At 59.8% G+C, this 21,312-nt stretch overlaps 2 protein-coding genes across 3 annotated transcripts; one reads left to right on the plus strand and one right to left on the minus strand.

The window, feature by feature from the left end:
* Positions 1-7,787: 7,787 nt before the first annotated feature.
* On the minus strand, positions 7,788-14,852 carry AK2 (adenylate kinase 2). Of its 2 annotated transcripts, XM_068657800.1 has the most exons (7): positions 14,693-14,852; positions 13,983-14,108; positions 12,168-12,278; positions 11,973-12,067; positions 11,269-11,341; positions 10,505-10,700; positions 7,788-8,597 (listed from the first exon to the last, which is right to left on the minus strand). In XM_068657800.1, exons 1-7 carry the CDS (start codon positions 14,810-14,812, stop codon positions 8,590-8,592), a joined length of 729 nt encoding a protein of 242 aa, XP_068513901.1. In that variant the 5' UTR covers positions 14,813-14,852; the 3' UTR covers positions 7,788-8,589. The 2 variants fall into 2 exon arrangements, with proteins under 2 accessions (XP_068513901.1, XP_068513900.1); XM_068657799.1 differs by lacking the exon at positions 7,788-8,597 and having other exon boundaries at positions 10,299-10,700.
* Positions 14,853-15,551: 699 nt separating this feature from the next.
* On the plus strand, positions 15,552-21,040 carry AZIN2 (antizyme inhibitor 2). The gene is made up of 10 exons (XM_068657868.1): positions 15,552-15,636; positions 17,271-17,436; positions 17,516-17,689; positions 18,408-18,580; positions 18,696-18,827; positions 19,070-19,235; positions 19,343-19,505; positions 19,582-19,694; positions 20,146-20,357; positions 20,695-21,040. The coding sequence occupies exons 2-10, from the start codon at positions 17,338-17,340 to the stop codon at positions 20,834-20,836; spliced, it is 1,374 nt and encodes a 457-aa protein (XP_068513969.1). The 5' UTR covers positions 15,552-15,636; positions 17,271-17,337; the 3' UTR covers positions 20,837-21,040.
* Positions 21,041-21,312: the final 272 nt, after the last annotated feature.

Raw genomic sequence — 21,312 nt, forward strand, 5'->3', positions numbered from 1 at the left:
ACCAGAGGCAGAAATTTTCCCTGAGCTGTGAAATAAAGAGTGAGGAAATTTTGTCTGTCTGTGCTGTCAGGAGCCAGGAAGGGAAGTGAGCGCAGCAGGACCTGGTGCTAACCTGCCTGCCTTACCCAGAACCAGGGCGTTTGCCTGCTCCGCTCCCAAAATCAGCCTGGGAGTTTTCAGCTTCCTGCCTCACGGCATAACAAAAGTGGAACAGAGAGTGGAAGGACTTACTCAGACTGACCTTGGCATTAGCCAGAAAACTTCTTTCTGAATTAACGCAGTTGCACCATTTGGGCTTTCCGAGAAACTCTCCACCTGCTGGGTCGGGTGGCCCCTCTGTGCAGCCCGCTAGGCTTTGGATCTGCACAGCTCCCTTCAGCACTGAGCCCTGCTGGCTCCCTCCTGTCTTCACTAAGCTCTGCCCAGTGCTCCCTTATCCATACAGTGGATACTCGCGTGAGCTGTGACAAGAAATGCAGAATTACGTTAAATAAGGAATTTCCCGTCAGATGCCGTGGCAGCATCCCCACCGCTCTGCTGCCTGGTGCAATCACCCTCACGTGCAGCAGGGACAGGACAGTGCCGGGGTCAGGAGCAGGAGTCACATTCAGACTGACGGCTTGTGGAGTAAATCCCTCCAGCAAGACAGATCCTGATGTCTCTGGTTTCTTTCCCAGTGCTTTGGGGAGAGAACTGGCCAAGGAATAAATGTGGCTACAGCTGCGGGCCTCTCCTGTGAGCTTGTGAGCAGAGGGAGCAGGGAAGGGTCCAAAGCGTACCCAAATCTGTGACAACAAAGAGGGGGGAGGAGGAAGAAACAGCCCATGCGGTCAGCCCTGGAAAGGGCAGTTTCTGCTGAGAACTGGCTGGGGAACGTTCCCATTTTCATAACCAGTAACAGCTGTGAGAAGGGGGAAAGGAGCGGTTCTGGTCCCTGCCAGCAGCACCTCCCGTCGGCAGCCAGGGCAGGGCACAGCCCTCTGGCCCCGCAGCCAGGAAAACGTGTGTCATTTTCCAGAGGGCTGAGCCAGCACTAACCAGGTGGGAAATGCATGAGCTTCTCACCAAAAATTGGCTCGGTCAGGGCCCGTAGCCTGGCTCGGTGCGGAGCTGCTCCCCGCGGCCCCGTGCACTGTTCACTGCCCTGTGCAGCACGAGGCTGCAGGTTGGCACGTCCTGGGCCTGCCTTCCTGGGCCGGCAGGGAAACGTGGACGGGGTTTGTCCTGCTGAGGTTTGCCACCAACCCTCCCCTTCCTTCTCCCATGACCACAAAGCCCGTTCTTTCCGACTTCTCTTCAAGCAGGGCCCACGTGGGCTTCACGCGGAGCGCAGCCAGGAAATTCCTCCTCTCGCTGCCTCCGCTCCCAGCCCCATCCCTCGCCACCCCCAAAAGCCCTCTGCCCTCCCAGGGCTGATCCCGTGGGGTGCCTTAACCAGTGCTCGAGCAGACTGGTCCCCACTCTGCCCGAGGAGCCTGGGCTGTGAAGTGAGCAGAGGGTCTGTGGGGTGATCAGGGTGCGCCGAGACCCGAGGTGCTCCTCAGGAACAAGGCCCTGCTGTTTGTTGCTCCACACAGCATCCTTCTACCAGGGAGGCAGCAGCTATGTCCAGGCCCGGCCCCTCTGATCCAGGCTGCCCTCCTGGCACCCCTGAGCACTAGGAAAAGCCCAGCGCCTGCCACTGAAACTGGGGGGGAGCTGCCAAGTGCCTCCCAGCTGCCTCTGAGTTACAGGATCCCTCTCCAGCACAAGCCCAGCAGTCTCTCGGCGGGCAACTGTTGGCAATAACAGCCCTCGTTAAACAAAGGGGAGGCAGTCTGGCGTTGCACGGCCCCCCTTCGCCTTTCCCTGCCCCCCTGCAGTCACACATATTTGGGGAAAAGCTTTCTCAGGGCAGCGTGCTGGGGCTCACGTCGCGCTGGCTCCTGCCCCAGCTCTTCCCTCCCACCCTCTTTGGGTTTCCTGCAGGGTTCACAGCCCGGCACCCAGGGGTGCTGCCCATCCCCAGGCATGTAGGAACAGTGCTGTCAGCATGGGACGAGCACCAAAACTGCAGCTGGAGAACCTGGCAGTGGACGGGGAGCAGAGCCCTGTCTCTGGGCTGCGGACCAAGAACGCCTCTTTCCCATCCGAGAAGCCAAGGCTTTGAGCCCTGCCAAACCCCAGTGTTTGTTCCTGCATCTGGCATGCGAGGGATGGCAACAGAAGCATGTGTGAGGCAGAAAGAGGAGTTCCAGTGAAGAGGGGAAGTGGGTTTCTCTTGGGCCTCCGTGACCTTCTCTGGTTTGGAAATAGCAGAGAGATGCAGAGGCACTAACAGCGCGCAGCAGAGAAAATCCTGTGGCCTCCTTCAGGCAGAGGAAACTGGAGCCCAGAGCCACGGCCAGGCCTTCTGCCACCTGGGGTGGAACCAGTGGAAATCCAGCTGCAGGGAGCCGCAGCCTGTTTGCAGGGACGGTTTATTTGCAGTCATGGAGCCTCACTATGGGCACCTTGTCTGCTTGGTCTTGCCCTGCCCCGGTGCTGCCGTGTGATGGGAAGTTTTCCTGCTGCTGGCAGCAGCTGAAGCAAATCCTCCTGGAGCCTGAAGACTGGGATTTTTATCTCAGCAGTGCTCTTGGCCATGGGAATCCTATTGACTCTGTCCTCATCGCCCTCCTTGGAGAAGCAAGCACAGAGAACAGGGCAGAGCCAAAAGAGGGGCTGAGACTGATGAGGGTCAATCGGCTTTGGCAATTTCTCCGTGTGCTGCTGGCCTTCTTGGTTAGTTACACAGACAGAAAATGATGCTGGCAACGGGAAAGAAAAGGAGCAGGGGAGTCCCGTGCAGGTAGGGTGAAAGTGCACCTAAATTTCCCCTAGAGCTGAGAGTGAAGGCCGCATTTATAACAGATAGAAGTGCCGGTCTGGCCAGGAGGATAATATCTCCATTAGGAAACAGGGAACTATTGATTACTCAAGTAACCTCAGCTATTGAACAATCGGCTACCTCAGCAGAGGGAAATTCCAGCCTGGGCTCAGGGAGATGAACATGGGGCTGGCAGGGCAGCAGCGGGCACGCATTGCCCCGTGCTCCCAGGTGCCGTGGCAGCACGGCCTGCCCTGTCGGAGGCACCAGGTAAGGAGGAAAGCAAACACAAGGCTGGTGCCTCTGCGTGCCTGCCTGTGGCCCTGGCAAAGCAAGTGGAAAACAGTCACTGCAGTGGAGTCCTGGCCAAGAGAGCCTGTGGGACAGGAAGGATTAAAATGTCCGACAGGACCTGGCTCGGCTCCCAGGGCCCTCTCTGGACCCTGGCACAAGGGCAGCTCCTCCGGGTGCCCCAGGCCTCCGTGGGCCCACAGCCGTCTTTAAACAGAGGGCATGTTGCCGACCGGCAGAGAACAAGCTCCCAGCACATCCATTTATTGTATTCTGGGGAGGTGAGGAGACCTGCCCTGCTTCCTGCCAGCCAAAGGGCACAAAAAGCACCACAAAGAGGTCCGGGGCCCAGCAGCCATAGCCCGTGGTAGGGACCAAGCAGCCGGGAATGCAGCACAGCTGCAGGAGAGGATCACAAAGGAAGGCTCTCGGAGCACGTTGCAGGCACTCGGCTGGTGTGCAGCTGTCAGGCTGCGATGTGCACGGCCAACCCCCGGGGACTGGGGCAGGTTATAGGGCGAGCAGGAAGGATATCCAGGAGGGCTGACCGGGGCTTTCTGCTCGGAGGGGTTCTGGTGCCGTTCCCCTGCTGCGTTTTGAACATCTTTAATACACCGACACGAAGCGTGGCGCTGGAGCAGCCGTAGCAGTGCCTGTGGTTCTGCGTGGCCAGCAGCTACCTCGGGGACCACTGCAGAAAGGCAGGGCTAACCCTGCCCACACCGCACCCGTGCCCAGCAGGGTCCCATTTGGGAGCGCTCGGGGCCATCCCGAGCTGGGTCCCCACCCCACCAGCCCTGAGCAATGCTGGAAGCTGCCGGCAGAGCCTCTCCTCCCCTGCCTGCCCACGTCAGAGGCCGCTGGGGGACAGCCCCACAGCCTCCCCTCCGCCAGCCTGCTGCAAAAGCCTCCAAGCCTCCAACGCCGCGCTGCCGCGGACTTCCCACCCAGCAGCACAAGCTGTTGCTTTCTGCAGAGTTACCCTAAAACAAGCAGCGGCACGGCCACCCCGGGCCACTCCCAAGTGCTCCATACGGACCCCGCATCTGTGCCTTCACGGGGGAGGATCGAGCATCTCACAGCGACAGCCTCCACTAACCGAGGCGTCTTTATGCTCCCCGTTACAGTTCTGCTCTCTCGTGTACACTGAGGCATTCCCAACCACATTCCTCCATGGCCCTGCTGCTTTCCCCAGCCCTTTAACTGACGCCTCTTTGTGATTCCACAAACATGGGAAGCGCGCGCGTTATTTCCACGAAATGGTTGTGAGAGGGGCACCGGCTCCTCCCTGCTCCTTGATTTCAAACAAGGTTTCTTCAGCTCCCCCAAGGTGCTGCTCCGTGCCTCCTCCATCCCGCCCCAGTGCTGCTTTCTGACACCCGCAGGGGGTTGCCAGCTCCAGGCTTTTAACCCCAAGAATACTTTGCTCAGTCAGAGGCACGCTGTGGGTCCCGATGAGCAAAGGCCAGCCCAGCCCAGCCTGCTTGCAAGGTGTAGAGTCCATGCACCCCTCTGCCTTGGAACCAGAGCTGTAAAACCAGCGGCTTCCCCAGGCATTAAAGAACAAACCCAGCTTTTGGGTGAGAAAGAGATGAAATTCACCCCGGGCCATGGGCCAGCCCAGCATGCAGGTGGCACCGGGATGCTGCAGGGCACAGAGGTGACTGTCACCCTCACTCCTTCTCCTCGCAGATTTCATCCCGTTACGCAACTGCTACGCTAAAAGGCACCACGCCACCCGGAGCGCTTCAAGGACTTTGTTACTTCGCCTCCCAGGTCTGCGGATCCCCGGGATCCACGTCCAAAGAGCTCCCAGCAATAAATGGATACCTGGCTGCCTCCCCCAGCTCTATTGCTTCCTGCAGGGGCTGCTGGAGATGTGTAGTTTGGTGCACGCTGCTGGGCTCGCTTCCAGTGCAGCAGCCCTGCTTGCAGCCTCCCGTGAGCTCGATGCAGCTCAAGGAGACTGGGTCTCCAAACTTCAGCTTCGTTTCATCAAATATTTCTATTCCAGCCCCAGGAGGGAACGGTGGTCCCCTTCCCCAGAGGGACTAGGGCTGCTCCGTGGTCCCTTTAGCCCATGCTGGGGGTTCACACACACCCAGCTCAGTCCGTAGCACGCACGCAGCTGTCCTGGGGGGCTGCACTTACAGCTTCTGCACCAGGCAGCCAAACTCTGACCACATCCCCAAGCCCCCAGCCCTGCCAGGTTTAGGGCATTGTATAACACCGCCGCTACCCGAGGACCACCGAGCCAGCAGGATGCCGAGGCAGGCTCACAGCTCGCAGCCACCCAAGGAGCCCACCCTGCCCTGCTGCCCCGGGGGGGGGGTCTCTTACCTCGCCTGGAGCCCCCTCCCGCAGCAGCTCCCGGTCCCTCCGCAGTCTCCCCGCTCTCCCTCCCGCGCCACCTCCCCGTGATGTCAGCGCAGCCGCCTGCACCGCACCGCTGCTGGCACCGCGCTGCCCTTCGCAACGGTTACCACAGCAACAGGAGGGGGAATCCCATCCTCTGGGCCCCCGCCACCCAGGGGGGGTCCGCTCCGTACCCGTACCACCCGCTGCAGCCCCCCGGGAAGGATGGGGCGAGAGCAGGAGGTGCAGCGATGCCAGGAGAAGCCTGAGAAGGGATGGTCACAGGCAGCAGGGTCAGGGAAACAGGGGGTCCCCTTCTCTCCAGCATTTACCCTTATTCCCTGGTGCCCTTCTCCCCAGCAGTCACCCTTTTAATCTGGTCCCCTTCTCCCTGACATTTACCCTTGCTCCCCAGTGCCCTTCTCCCCAGCAGTTACCCTTTTTCTCCATGCAGAGCTGCGCAGCTCCATCCCATCCCCAAACCATCCCCATCCCATCCCATCCCCTTCTCACCTTCCCCGTTCACATTTTGATCCCCAGCCCCGTGCTCTTTCTGTAACAGGGCCGTGCACAGGTCCATGCTGTGCCACCCCCCACACAGCCCCTACCCCAGCAGGGATTTGGGCTACGTGCCCACAGCAGGCGCCCTTGCAGGGATTCATTTTCCCCCCCAGGTTGAGGCCAGGCACCAGATATCGATCCCCAACCTCAGACTGGCTCCAGCTCAGCCCCCGGGGAGCCAAACTCCTTCTTACTAACCACAAACCCCCAGCGAAAGGCTTTGCTGCAGTCTCTCGCAGTTTCATCGGGAAGGGAGAAGGGCAGATAATGGATTTTTAGGACTGCAGCACATCTTTAATGTAAAGAGATGGCCCAGGGCCTCTCCTCCCTTCCCCCACGCGAGATGCTGCTTCTTTTCAGCAGAAATATTGCTGCATTAGAGAACAGGTCACTTCCTCTATCAGCGAGAATTCAGTGTCCTATTTGATGCTGGTCCTTGTGCTATAAATAGGATTTCTCCCCCTTTTATAGTTGCTGAATAATTGGCGGTATGAAATATGAACACAGTTTTCAAAAGAGTGCCTGATAAGCAGCTTGCTGGAGTGGAATCGTTGAACAGAAGGAATTCAGAGCACCTGCAGCGCATCACAGGCTGTGGAAAACATTCAAGGTCAGCGCGACGGAGCCGGGGCACGGAACAGATCCAGCGACCGAGGACACGGCACACGGGAGCCGAGCAGCCTCCCCCAGCACCCCAACACTGCCTTTTGTGCCTCACATTTGGTAAAACGAGGATGAGATGGAGGCAGCCCAGCTCGGAGGAGCCAAGAATTTCCCTGAGCACGTAGTGGAAGGCCGGGAGGAGCCGCGAGGAGCAGGCACAACAGGTTTGAGAGCAGCAGCAAGCGGGGAGAGGGCAGAATCCCAAACAGGGAGGAAGAGCGTAGTCAAACATCCATCATCAAACGCAGCGAGGGAACACCACAAGTGCCAGCCTCGCAAGCTTGCCTTCAAAAGAGGGAAAATGCTAATCAGAGGTAGAGGTGTAATAAAACCACCGGGGCTTGGGGAGACTGCATGGCGGAGGAGCGAGCGCCCCATTATTCGGGAGGAGGCAGCCTCACACCGCCTGGCTCCATCCACAGGGCCCGAATCAAAGCCCCAGACACAAGCAGGGCTCCAGCTCTGGTACCAAGGGCACTGCGGAAATCAAGGACTCACCACATCAGAGCCTTCCTCTGGGATACCTCCAAGAGCCCACAACAGGGTCAGGGGCTGTACGGAGGCTCTCAGTCCCCATGAGAGCAGATTTTGTCCTGTGTGGCTAGAGTGAGGCACTGGTGGAGGGTACGAAAGGCAGAAAGCGAGCGAGCAGAACCAGGAGACAACATTTGCCTTGCAGTTACTGCAGGAAAAAGAACTCAGCTCATCCCCACACCGGCGGTGAGAGGAGAGGCAGGGGAAAAGGCGAGGAATTACATCAGTTGTGGAAATACCTGAAAGGAGCGCTGACCAGAAGGGGTCAAGATACACAGGGGCTGTGCTTTCAGCACCAGACACGAAGAAATGGGAGACAAGCAGCCAGACACCATTGCTATGGAGATACAAGGCACTGGAGCACTCTCAGCAGGGAAAATAAAAGGAATTACAAGCCGCATTTTTAGCTGCGCAGAAAAACATCCTCGAGATAGGATCAGGCCAGGGGATCCACCCCATCCAATTGTTAGTCAGCTGTCATCTGCTTCCCTTCTTCCACCGTCTGCAGGTCAAAGAGGACGCAGCAACAGATACGAAGTGTAAAGAGGTTATTTTATTATTGATTCAGAGGTTAGACAAGGCACCATTTGATCTAGAAAGAAATGCAAAAAAAACCCTAACAATTAAGTGTTATTTACGCAGTCAATTAAGAAAGTCTCTTTTGCATTTCTTCAGCATTATGTGAATTCCAGCTTGGTCAAGATCACAGGAAAGCCACCCCAACGCCAGGTAAGGCAGGCTTGGACTAGAGCCGCAGCCCCTCAGTTCACCAGCAGAAAAACCTCGAGCCGCCTCTGTGCCCCGAGGCTTGAGGAATGCAGCAGAACAAGAAAAACTAAACTTCCAGGAAAATACCATGGCATTTTTTTTTTTCCCCTTTCTACTTCAGAAATGAGTTGTTTGTTCATTTTGGTCCTCGCTGACAGGAAGCAGCTTTAGAATCAAGGTAAACCTCGCGGTGGCTTCCAGCTAAGAGCAGTAAGAAAAGCCCTGAAAGTCCCGGAGGAGCCCGGGACAGCATCCAGCCCCCCCTCCGAGCACACCAAGGACCTGGGTATGGGCTGCAGCACGGATTTTTTCTCTCTGTACAATTATTTTGCCTTCCAAACACTGATTCCTAAGGAGAAGGTAATCTCCTCTTCAAAATGATTCTGCTGAGTAAGAAATCCAGACAAATACCAACCAAATCAACCCCCAACCCCCTTGTTTTCCACCTCCTCTCCCCCTCCCATCAATCCCCCCCCCAGCTGCCCTCCCTGCCCCCCCTGCCCCGGGGAGGGCTGCAGTGGGTGATGTAGCAGCGTGCAGCTTGGCGGTTTCTCATCTGGTTCACGAAGTCACTCAGCTGGAATAAATGGGAACAAAAAAAAAAATAGATTTAGGGGGAAAAAAAACAAACCAAAACAAAAAGAATCACGGTTTATGGCAGAAGAGGGCTGCTGAGCTGGATGCAGAGTAAACACGAAGGGGAGAAGGAGCAGAGGGGAAGCACACATTGCTCTTGCTGGGGGGTAAAACCAAGGCCAGGGGCACCACCCGGCCAGGAACCCCTCCTGCCAGCACGGCAGCGAGCAGGGCACCGCAGCTTTCTTTGACTCTCCTGAGATGCTGAGATAAAAGCTGCTCCACTCGGTTTCTTTACAGTCACTGACACAGGGGCAGCCCCAACGCACATTTTCCACTACTGTGGATTGCAGCAGCTCTGCACTGTCCCCCCCCTTCCCACACGTGGCCTCCACGCAGCGGGGCTGCCCTTTCACAGGAAAGTGAGACAAGAGACAAGGTAACAGCCACCTGTGGAAACTCGGGCTGCTGACGAAATCAGCACCCTTAGCTACTTTCAAATCCCCTGTCCCCACACTCACATGCTTTCAAGAGCAACAAGCCAACTGCTTTCAGTTTCTAGCATCATTTCCAGTTTGCTGAAAGGGAAGAGGGCTGCTTCCCTGGAAAGGATATACGAGGACAGAGTCGTTTTCAGCCAAAAGAGAAGTTACCAAGAAAAACAGCAATGGTTTCCTGAGGGCTGGGCACCTGCTACAGACACACAGCAGCTCAGGGCAGAGGGAGACGTGGCATCTCCTGGGAGGAGGGTGCTCAGTGACACCCTCCCCTGTGCCCGGGCACCAAGCACGGTGTGCGGTGTCCTCAGCCGGACAGCGCTGCTCGATTTGCTCAAGGAACGAGCACATTTCCATGAGCTCACAACAAAGGGCACTGGCTCAAGGGCACGTGATGCTAGCAGTTAGTAGCTGTGTCTCCCAGGCCTTGAAAAAAAAAAAGCGTTTGTTTTGCAATAAGGTTTTATTTAGACTTTGGGATCAGGGGAAGCTAAACACGTCTTCACCTCCTTGGCCAAAGTCAAGGGAAGAGGGCAGTGAGAAAACCACCACCCAGATCCACTGCTTGTCCTCAGGACATGACAAATTGCTATGTGGAGACCGCCTGGCTGTGACCAGGGACTTCATTAAAAATCCTTTCTCACTAATAATCACTATATTGGGGTGCATACCTCAACTGGAAAAGGTTTAGGGTCCACAGTGAACCCCCAGCTTGCACCCACCCATTTTTTTGCCCTACAAACACCATCAGAACGGGGGAAGAAGTGATCTGTGCTCTCACAGACTGCTGCATCACCCAGAATACCACACATTCAGCAAGAACAAACCCTCACCCAGCTCTGCACACGCTCACAGCCAAGCTCTGCCTCCCGCTGCTGCTCCCCCCGAGGACACACACAGCCCTTCACACGCCCCCCACAAGCCCATTTTGCTTCCTGCAGCTGACAGAGCATCCCCTATCGGGTACCCTGCTCAGGCCTCATCTCCAATCTCCTGCTCATCCCCTGTGCAGCAGCCAGGGACAGCTGGAGGTGCAGCTGCTTCCCCCGGGGAGCTGCAGCTCCGGGATGAAACAAAAGCCTTTTGACCCACAGGGGTGCAAACCCCGCTGCTGGCAGCAGGCAGCCGGTGCTCAGGCTCGCTGCGACATCTAGGGGCCAAACCGCCCACACGTGCACACAAACGGACACTCGTACCGAGATAGAGACCGTTAACAGCTCGTTTAATAGAGAATTGGCAAAGCCCTGCCTTGGGCTTCAGCATTCCCTCTTCTACTCTGCTTAGCTCTTCACCCTCCCTGGCCACAAACGGACAGACACAGAGAGAGAGAGACGGAGAGAGGTGGAGAGAGACAGACAAGGAGAGCCCCGTCCTGGGACGGAGCCCTAAACAAACATAACCAGGTCTTTACATGTTGCTTTCGAGAAGGCTGCCAGGATGCTAGCAAACACCACGTCGGGAGACTGGGAGGCATCGACCGCCGTGTGGATCCCTCGCTTGCTGTAGTAGGAGACCAGGGGGGAGGTCTGCGTGTGGTAGGCCTTCAGGCGGGTTTTCAAGGCTGCTTCGTTGTCATCCGAGCGGCGGATCAGGGGCTCTCCGGTGACCTGGGAGAAGCAAGGGGACAGTCTCCAGCTAGCTGCAGCCCGGTGTGCTCCCCCCTTCTCTGAGCAGCTCTGACAACCCCTGCGCCCCTCCTTCACGGCAGGCTACACGGCAGAGCTGCAGAGGCGAGTCCCCAGGAGAGCAGGGCGAGCCCAGGGCATCGAACCGAGTCCCAGAGCTGTCACCGAAGAGAGGATTCAGCGTCAGTCTTTCCCCCACGCACCGCTCTGCTCGCTAAAAGGAGCCCAAGGATCCTCAGGACCAAATGCCAGCTACGGGTGCTCCCCAGGAGGGAAATCAGGCGCAGCCCGCTGCAAGTTCAGCTATGGACAGAGGCCACCAAGTCGTGACGTGGCAGAGCCTGGGCCAGCTCTGCAGGAGGGCCGTGCCCCTCACTCATCCCTCCATGCCTTGCTCCCTGCGGTGCCGTTGGCCCAGGCAGCTCCCCACGCTCCCCAGAAAGGCAGGACAGAAAGCACAAGAGAAGGAAAAAAGAAGTTTTTTTTTCCAGCTGCAAAGCATCAGCTAAACCCAAAGCAAGGTAAGCTGCGGCCTCGGGAGCTCACATACATCATCCTTCATGTGCTCTTTGGGGGGTCTGAACTCCTCGTGATACGAGCGGCCACTCGCTGGGTGAATCAGCCTACGGCAGAAAGCAAGTGTCAGCAGAGGAGCCCGGTGCCAGGACAGGTCTCCTGATCGTGCCAGTCATCAGCACAAAGACACCTGCAACGCAAACAGTTAGCCTCTCCTGGTTAGGAAAATATCTTCTGGTTATTTCTGTACCAATGGCTTCTTCAGGTGCTTGGAAAAAACAAGAGCAGCTGCTTTTTGGTGGGTGGAGAAGGGCTGCTTTACTGGGGCAGGGGGGCTAGCTCCCAGGGACACGGCGTGATGGTGTAACAGCAGCAGACGTCTGTGTCTGCACAGCCATGCCTGACCCTGGACAGAATGTTCAGCAGTGCCCAAACACTTCTGCAACGGCTTGCATAAGGGAGATGTAACAGCACCAAGAAGCTGGAGCATGAAGACTTCAGCTGTCAGACCTAAAGGCTGAGCTGGCTCACCAGGACGCTGGCTCCTATCAGCAACGGGCTCTGCTCGAGGCTGGCCCCGGAGAGGCAGGCTCAAACAGAGCAGGAATCTAACACAGACCAGCACCGCAGCCAGCCCTAAGCACCACGAGAATAACCAACGGGAACCAAAACAAGGACACCCTCCCTTAACTGGGAAATCCCACCCCAGGCACAGAGCATTCAGGAGAGAGGAGTTACCGTCCGGTGATTCTCCGGATGAGCAAGGAGTCGGGGATGCTGAACTCGACGACGGAGTCCAGCTTCTCCCTCCTCTTCTCCAGGAGCTCATCCAGCTACAACAAAAAACCCCGAGTCAGAGGGGCAGATGCCCAGGGAGCCCCGATTCCCGAGGAAGGAGATGCCCCTGCTCAGGGACTGCCCCGGCTCACGCACCATCTCAGCCTGCTTCACCGTGCGCGGGAAGCCGTCCAGGAGGAAGCCGTTCTTGCAGGGAGGGGTGTCCAGGTTGTTCTCGATCAGCTCCACCACCATCTCGTCACTCACCTGCGGAACAGAGATGGGCACACCCTGATCTCACATACAGAGCCTCTGTACGCATGCCAGATTTTTTTATTATTGTTATTATTTATTTTAAACAGCCATTCCCGATCCCACAGGCAGCCCTAGCAGGGCAAAAGCTGCACACTCAGACATGCCCAGGTCAGGGAAATGCTGCTGGGGATGGGCGTCAACGTGGCTAATGAGACACCTCGCATGGCTAATGGGACACTTCGTGCCTCATTCGGGACGTCAACCTTACAACAAACTCCCTAATGTCTCCTTGTTTTTTTGTTTCGTTTTGTTTTGTTTTTTAAACAACTCACAACATAGCAGTATCAATGTCACTTTATTTCCTGTGACTTTGTACCTTCACACACACATCTAAGTAATCCTGGCCAGGGAAGATAAAACACAGGAGTTCCTTATTGACCCTCGTGAGCTGTGTGTGAAGGTAAATGCCAGCAGAGCTGCTGACAAGCTTGGGCCCTGCTGGGCAGTCCCTCCTACATCATGACCTCAGTGCCCTAGGATGAGTTCCTTTCTGTTCTGCAGCCCCAACAATGGGTGTTTGTTCCAAAACCATCTCTCCTCACCGGCAGCAGTGCTGTTTTCTCCAGCACACCCTGCTGCGACCTAGAAGGACTCGGAACCAGACTGTCACAGCACATAAACACGAGCCCTGGCGCAGGAAGCATGCGAGCAGGGAGGAGTTTGGGGCCAGCAACAAGTCCCTTCTGTCCTCTCCTGATTACCACGTTCAGAGAAGGAGCTCATGGTTCATAATCGAGCGTAAAAACCCATCCCAGGCTCCAGGCTGTGAGATAACTCGAAGCCAGAGCACACCACCAGGACACACCGGTGGAGCGCCCGGTGCCCGCTGCCACAGACACGTGGCAGATACCAGCAGTGCTGCCAGATAACGTCCCTATCTTTCACAACCAGCTGGGACATTGCAGGCTCTGTTGCAATGCACGCTTGAAGCAGAAGCTGGAGATAAGCCACACGGCTCCTGGGGCCTGCAGATTCTCCTCTGGGCATTATGAGCCCGTGACAGCCAGCTGTGACTCCCAAGATCTGCTCTGCACTGCTCAGTTTTGGGGCAAGTCACTGCAGTTTGCTGTCTCTCAGGTGTCCCCAAGGGATTTCAGTCATTTCAGAAAGATAATTAAATCCTTGGAAAACGAACTAGGGAGCCTAACTCTCGGATCCAAAGTGTCCTTCACACAGCACAGCGACACTCTTAAGGCTATTTTCATCTCACAGTTACAGGCGAGCAGCGGTTACACAAGAGCTGGGACGCAGCCGAAACCTCTGAACAGAGTTTTCAGCCCCACAGGGGTCCGGACGTCCCGGGAAGAGATAGGAGCTGCAGAGAATGAGCGTAACGTTCTGCAGCTCTGAGGACAAACCTTTACATCAAACAGCGCTCACAAGGCACAGCCCAGGCAGCGCCCCACAAATGTAAACACTGTGACAGAAAGAGCCAACCCAGGGCACAGGGGCTGCTGGCAGGCGAGGAGTTTTGATGGGGATGGATGCATTCACAGAGCATTCCTCCTGCAGGGGCACAGGAATCCCCAGCCCTGCCATCACCCTACAGCCTGCCCTTCCTCCACTGCTGCTTTTTCTCCTTAGGCCCCTATTAAGGGGCAGATTTGTGGTGCTGCGATTGCAGGAGCAGCCAGACCCCCCCCCCCCCAGACCCACCAGCTTCCCGGAATCCATCGTCTCCTTGAGCCTCTTGCCCAGCTCGGAGCCCGAGGCCACCATGGCCCGCAGCATGTCCCCGGTGGCCAGGTGGCAGACGCAGTACGCCTCGGCCAGCTTCGGAGCCTGCGGGACAGGAGCAGAGGAGGCGGCTCAGCACCGTGGCACGGCCCAGGGGACCCTGGGGGGCTGTGGCCGGGACCCCCCCGAGCCCGGGCCCCCCCCCCCAGATCCCGGGTTCCCCCACCCAGGGCCCCGGGATGACCCCCTGGAAGCCCCAGGACCCCCTCCCCGAGCCCCAGGACGTCCCCCAAGCCTGGGATTCCCCCCTGGAGCCCAGGACCCCCCCCAGATCCCGGGTTCCCCCCCCCCAGGGCCCCGGGATGCCCCCCTGGAAGGCCCAGGACCCCCTCCCCGAGGCTGGGATCCACCCCCGGAGCCCAATACCCCCCCCACCGGAGCCCGGGACCCCCTCCCCGAGCCCCAGGACATCCCCCGAGCCTGGGACCCCCCCCAGAGCCCCAGGATGCCCCCCTCAAAGCCCCAGGACCCCCCCCGTGCCCGCTCCCATCCCCCCCGGGTCACCAGGCCCCGCGGCCCGCCCTTTGTCCAGGCCCCGCCGTAGGCCGCAGGCCCTGGGCCCTGCCGGGGGAAGCGGCCCGGTACCGACCACACGGTGCCGGGGAGGGAAGTCCCGGTTATCCCCGCACCTGGGTGCCCTTCCCGGCTCCGGGCGGGCCCAGCAGCACCGCGCGGATCCCGCGGCCCAGGCTCGGGGCCGGGCCCGGGGCCTGCCCGCGGCCGCCCCCCGCCTGCGCGCTCGGAGCCATGGCCGCGACTGCGCCGGGCCGGCCGCGTGCCGCGCAGCCAATGGGCGCAGGGGGCGGGGCCTGGGGTGAGGGGCGGGGCTTATGGGACAGGGGGCGTGGTTTAGAGGGGAGGGGTCGGGGCTCCGTGGGCAGTGAGTGAGGGTTCTGCGGGTAGGGGGCGGGGCCAAGAGGGTAGGAGGCGGGGCTTAGATACTGGGGGTGTGGCTTAGAGGGTAGGGGCGGGGCTTAGAGGATATACTGGGGCTATGCGTCAGGGGCGTGGCTTAGTGGAAGGGGGCGTGGTTTATGGGATAGGGGGCGTGGCCTCCCCCCGGGGCAGCGCGGGGCCGGTGCTGAGCTCCCGGTGCCCCCCGGTCCATTTGTACCGGGGCCCTGCACAGCCCCCATCTCATGGGCATGGGGGGTCCCCGGCACATGCAGGGCCCCCGCTGCACATGCCCCGTGCACAGAACACCTCAGTGACCGGACAGAGAAAACTGTAAATTAACAAGAAAAAAATAAAATAATAATAATAATAAAAAAAAATCCCCCGCACAGCCGTGTCCAAGCGCAGGATGAATGGACCCCACGGGGACCCCGCCGGGGCCGGCAGCAGCACGGCGAGGGCAGAGGCAGCCCCAGCAGCTCCCCCCAGCAGCCGCCATGCGGGCGCTGCTCAGCCTGTGTGTGCTGGCAGCCTGGTTTCCCTGGAAGCACTGCTTTTATTTTTGGCACTCTTCCCCCCGAGGATCCCCGCGCACGCGATGCACGCGCGGCCGCGAGCAGCTCCGCGGCAGGGCCGGGCTGCCAGCCTGGGGACGAGCTGCCTGCACACCGGGGGCTCGGTGAGGTTATGGGGTGTCTGTGGGGGCTGCCCCGGCCCCGGGGGGGGTGGGAGCGGGCAGGGGGCAGGGGATGGGTTGTGCTCTGCACTGGGAGAGGGATGAAGGATGCTCGGAGGCAGCGCAGCGCGGCTGGGTGCTGTTGCCATGGCCATGCTGTGAGCGGGGGGAGAAAAGGGGGCTGGGATTTAGGGGATGCAGCCACCCTACAACCCTTCCCCCCGCAGGCTTGGCTGGTCCAAGGTCTAGGGGCTGGCAGGGAGCCGGGGTGGGATAAGCAGCCGCTGACGAGGCCAGTTTGTTGGGGGGGGGGGCATTCATGGGCACAGCCTGTTAGATGCTGGCTGAGGTAATGGGCTGGGGGGGCTGCATGGGGCTGCTGGCATGCCTGGCACGGCGAGGAGGGGGCCTGGGGGCAATGCCTGCAGCTGCTGGGTTTGGGGAGTGGTGGGTGAAGGCAGCCCACCGTCAGTGCCTCAATGGGGAGCTGCAGGAGCTCAGCGTTCCTGAGGGTCTCGGTAAGGAGGGGGGGTGCAAGGGAGCAGTTTTGTGCAGGGCTGCAGGAACAGCCCCCTGCATTGCTCGTTGGTTGTGTGCCCCAGCAGGGCTGGGGGCTGGTCAGCAATGCCTCTGGGGGGAGAAGGGTAAGGGCAGGGGGTTACAAAGCTCCGGGAGCCTCAGAGCCCATTGCCCATCCCTGGGGGTGCCGGTGCTGCTTGCTGGGTGCGTGGCGGCACGCTGCCGCCCCGGGGTCACTGTGCTCCTTCTCCCAGTCCCCATCCCAAATGTAGGTAGGTCTCTGCAGCGGAGGCAGCGAGCAGCTCTGAGGAATGAAACCTCCGTCTCCTGCTCGCTTCTGCTCAGGGGGAGCATTTTCCTGACAAGCCCTGTGGCTGGACCGGGATTACCGGAGAGGAAACGTTTCCTGTGAGCTCATGTTAAGGCTTCAGGTCACGGGATGGGCTGGATCCAAGGGTTATTAAAGCTGCTCCATGAAGCGTGCAAGCCAGGAAATGCCACAGGGCTGCCTGACTTGTACCCTGGTGCCACGCATTGTGTCACGGGACAGAAGTGAAACTGGAAGCCCAGCACGGGTCGGACTCTGACCAGCTGGCTGGTGCTCGGGGGCGCCCTGTGCTGCCTCCTCGGGGCTGCCTCCCTTCCCGTGGGGCTCGTGTGTCCAGCAACGTGGGGCGGTGAGATTGCAGCAGTTGGCAAACCACAGGGAAACGTCTCCCCGTGCAACACCGAGCAGATCTGACGATGCCACAGCGTGAGGAAACACGTCCTGGCATAACGAGGCCAGCAGCTCCACGGTGATGGTGGCTTTGTTGTGAGCAGCCTCGGTGCCTGAGCTGCTGCTGTGTACAAAACCAGAGCTCTGCACTGCAGAGAAATGTGGCAATGTGCCTCCTCCTCCTCCCCCTGGAGCCTGCTTTAACCCGTGCTGGTGCTGCCAGCCGAGGTGCTGGGTTGGAGGAGAGCAGCAGGGAGATCTCCCCAGGGATCGCGGCCCCACACGGCCCACGCACAGGGACGGGAGGCACCTTGGGGAGCAGGGAGGTGCTGTGGGAGTCTCTGGAGCTCTGCCACTAGCATTCCTTTTTTAAAAAATATATTTTATTATTTTTTCTCAGTGAGTTTCATATTTAGAAACTCCGCCCTACTGGAGGAGCTCCACACGAGTGCCGTCGCACTTTGGCCATGAATGGGTACTTGAACGAATCCAACTTCACCATGGTGGAGGAGGGCTTCACCCCCAGGGACCTCCTGGAGAACCTCCTGGTGGGGCCGTGCCCCTCGGTAAGGGCCAGGACCGGCGGCTTTGCTACTCCCTGCGGCCATGGGGCCGCGGCCGCTGCTCACCCCAGCCCTGTCCTAGAGCGAGCAGCAAGCCTTCTTCGTGGCCGACCTGGGGGACATCGTGAGGAAACACCTGCGGTTCCTGAAGGCCTTGCCCCGCGTGAAGCCCTACTTCCCCGTCAAGTGCAACAGCAGCGGAGGAGTGCTTCGGCTGCTGGCCGAGCTGGGGGCAGGCTTTGCCTGTGCCAACAAGGTAGGGACGGGTTGGGATGAGCACCCCCAGGGTGTGCGTGGGAGAGCGGCACAGCTCGCCCCCATCCCCAGGTTTCCTTTTGCTGCCACCTCCAGCAGCAGAGGTCTCCCCCTGCTGTCAAACCCTGCCACACAGCCCGGAGATCCTTGTCCCATCTGGTCCGTGACTCAGGCTCGTTGCCTTTGCCCAACATTTCTCTGTGTGACCTGTGTCCTGGCTGGCAGGCTCGGCTGGTGCAGGGTTCATCCCTGGGGTGCCGCTGCTGCGGCTGTTGCCTGTGAGTGGCTGTAGGGCCGAGCACAAAGCTCCCTGATCCATCCGTTTGCTCACAGGGAGGACCAAAGTTAAGCCACTTACTTGGATGTAATTAAGCAGGACATGTCACCAGGAGGAGAAAGTGCAAGGATTCGGATGGCTCTGTGGCTGTAACCCTCCCGCTGCAGCTCCCGGGGGAGATGTGCCCAAACCCCGTCCCTGCTCCCGTGCCCCACTTCTTTTCTCCCCTCTTGGTCTCGTGCTGCTTGTGAACACCTCGCTGCAACCTGCCCCTGCCGGGACAAAGCTCAATGTGATCCCCTTGAGCTTTTGTAGGTTTTCCCTGGAGAAGCCCAGGCTGCAGTGCCTGGTTTGCCCCTCGCAGTGCCACGGTGGCCGTGTCCCGGAGCCGGCCAGGTCCGAGCATGGCGGTGCCCCTGATCCGCATGCCATTTCCCTGCAGACAGAGATTACAGCGGTTCAGAGCATCGGGGTCCCGGCTGACAAGATCTTCTACAGCAGCCCCTGCAAGCAGATTGCCCACATCAAATACGCGGCCAGCCGCGGCGTGCGGCTGATGGCCTTTGACAACGAGGTGGAGCTGGGCAAGGTGGCCAGGAGCCACCCCCACGCCAGGTGGGTGCTGATGCGGGACCCGCTGGAGGGGGCTGAAGTAGGAGCTGGGGAGGTGGCTGTGGGGTGGTGGAGGGCCCAAAGACCCCTCAAGATGGTGTTTTTTTTTGCTGCGCAGGATGCTTTTGGGTATTGCTGCTGACTCCAGCCCCTCTGCCCATCCCAGCATGATGTTTGGTGCCACGCTCAAGTCCTGCCGGCGCCTGCTGGAGGCAGCGAAGGAGCAGGCTGTGGAGGTTGTTGGCATCAGGTACGGCACGTTGTCCTTCCGTCGGGGTGCTCGGGGTGGGCATCCCAGCGGGGAGCTCTTGTTGGGACCAATTTGGGGCAGGTTGGCCTGCAGAGAGGGGCTCTGCGGGGTGGGCTGGGCAGTCTCACCCCTGATGGTATGTGGGAGGTGCAGGGGTGCCCTGGAGAGGATCGGGGGCTCTCCGTGTCCCCTCGCTGCCACAAGGGACAGGCCAGCCCTGCTCAATGGGACTGTGCCCTCAGCTTTCACCTCGGGAGCTGCAGCCTGGAGCCCCAGGGCTTTGCCCAGGCTGTCGCTGAGGCGCAGCTGGCGTTTGACATGGGCACGGAGCTGGGCTATCGGATGCACCTCCTGGACATCGGAGGGGGGTTCCCCAGCACCGAGGACGCCAGAGCTCAGTTCGAGGAGGTACACGGCTCCCAGGGCAGGCAGAGAGCGAGGCTAGAGCTGGCTCCCTGCCCTGCACCGGGCATCGAGGCTGAGCTCACGGGGTTGAACATCTTTTCCCCACCCAGATCGCTGCCGTGATAAACTCTGCCTTGGACACGTATTTCCCGGAGGGCTGTGGGGTGGAGATCATTGCGAGACCCGGGCGATACTACGTCACCTCGGCCTTCACTCTCGCAGCCAGCATCACGGCCAAGGAGGAGGTTCCCATGGAGCAGCCAGGCTCTGATGGTCCGTGGGGCTGGGGGGCTGTGGGACCGGCCTGCCTGTGGGACCATGGCCCCTGAGCCCCTCTCTGCTCCCCCAGGGGAAGAGTCCGGCAGCAAGAAGAGCCTCGTCTACCACCTCAGTGATGGCATCTATGGAGCCTTCAGCTGTGTCCTGTTTGACAGCCCCTGCCCGAAGCCCCTGCTGCACAAGGTGAGGATCTGCTCTGGCTTGAGGGCAGCCCAGCAGGGCCCTCAGAGGTGTCAAACATCCATGGCAAGAGCCTGGGTCTGCCTCCGGGTTTGGCAAGGCAGTGTGGGGTGGTAAATTAGGCAGTACAGATGCTGTCTGGCCACCTGTGAGCCAAAGAACCTTTGGGAAAGGTGAAAACCATCCTTAAAAACCTTGAAAACCATCCTTCAAACCACCTTGAGAACCACCCTTTCAGGCTGGTCTTTAAAGCTGGTGAAGGAGCAGAGACAGACCGGGCACTGGATGCTTTCCACGCGCATCAAGGCAGTCTGGTCCAGGCTCTCGCCACCTGGGTTGATTTTAAGAGCATTTCTTTTGGTTTGGGGCCAGGTTCTCCCCCCGTATCAAACAGCTCAGCGCTGTACTGCGGGTGCCCTCATTCCCTGCGGCTGCCCAATTTTTCCCCCTGCAGAAGCCCTGCCCAGACCACCTCCTGTGCAGCAGCCTCCGGGGTCCACCGGGGCTCCCCGAGGACCGGATTGCCGACGGCGTGGAGCTGCCCGAGCTGCAGGACGGCGACTGGCTGATCTTCCAGGACATGGGCGCGTACAGCATCGCCGTGCCGTCCCTGCTGGGCGGCTGCCCCCAGCCACAGGTCACCTACGCCATGTCGCGCCTGGCCTGGTAAGGGACCGTCCTCGGCAGCAGGGCCGGGGGCTTCCCGGGGGAGGCTCCGAGCAGCCCCCAGGCTGGGCTCTCTGCCCAGGGGAGAGGGGTAGATCCGACGGGGGCAGACCCTGAGGGGTTCGGGATAAAAACCTGGCCACTGGGGTTATTAAATAACGAGCCAGGTTTTAAATCCGGAGCCATTTTGTCACTGGAGAAGCCATGGGCAGCTCGGCTCCGGCCCTGCACATGGAGTTGGGGAAGCAAAAGCCCCCGAAATCCCCTTCCCCTGCCCTCCCTGTGGCATTTCATGAGCGGGGGCTCCTCGCGCCCCCCGGCTGTGTCGTGCTTGCAGGGAGGCCGTCCAGCTCTGCCAGGGGAAGCCGCTGCCGGCTGAGGACGACCACGAGAGCGCCTGCACCCCCTTGTCCTGCGGCTGGGAGATGGTGGAGTCGCTCTGCGTCCCCCCCGTCTTCGCTCCGGCCGGCATCATCTGAGCACCACGGGGACGGGGGCGGCGCGGTGCCAGCACCCTTGGGCCCGCACCCCGTGTCCTGGCACCCATGGGTGGCCCTCAGCGCCCCGCGGGCATCCTGCTCCTCCTCCTCAGGTGCTGTGTGCCTGCCGCAGGGGCTGGGCGGGCCGGCTGACGGGTTTGGGTTCTTTTTTAAAGGGTTATGGAAATAAATGGCTGCTGAGCATGGTTGGGTTATGGCTGAGGAGCCCCCGGGCTCTTCCTCCCCTCCCTGTGCCCGGGGTGGCGGAGGAGCCGGCTCTGGTAAGGAGGTAGCTGCATAACGAGGCTGAGCTCGTTAGGGAAGCTGGGGCTGCTCACCCCAGCCCTGGGGGCTGCATTCGGGCATCCGGAGGGACCCCAGGGGCTTGGGGGGGCTTGGAGACGGGGGTGGGCTCTGGGGTGTGGGTACAGCTGGGGGGAAGGCTGGGTGGCACCCTAATGAGCACCCCCCTAATG

This window comes from Anas acuta, chromosome 21, assembly GCF_963932015.1.
Source record: "Anas acuta chromosome 21, bAnaAcu1.1, whole genome shotgun sequence".
NCBI lineage: Eukaryota > Metazoa > Chordata > Aves > Anseriformes > Anatidae > Anas > Anas acuta.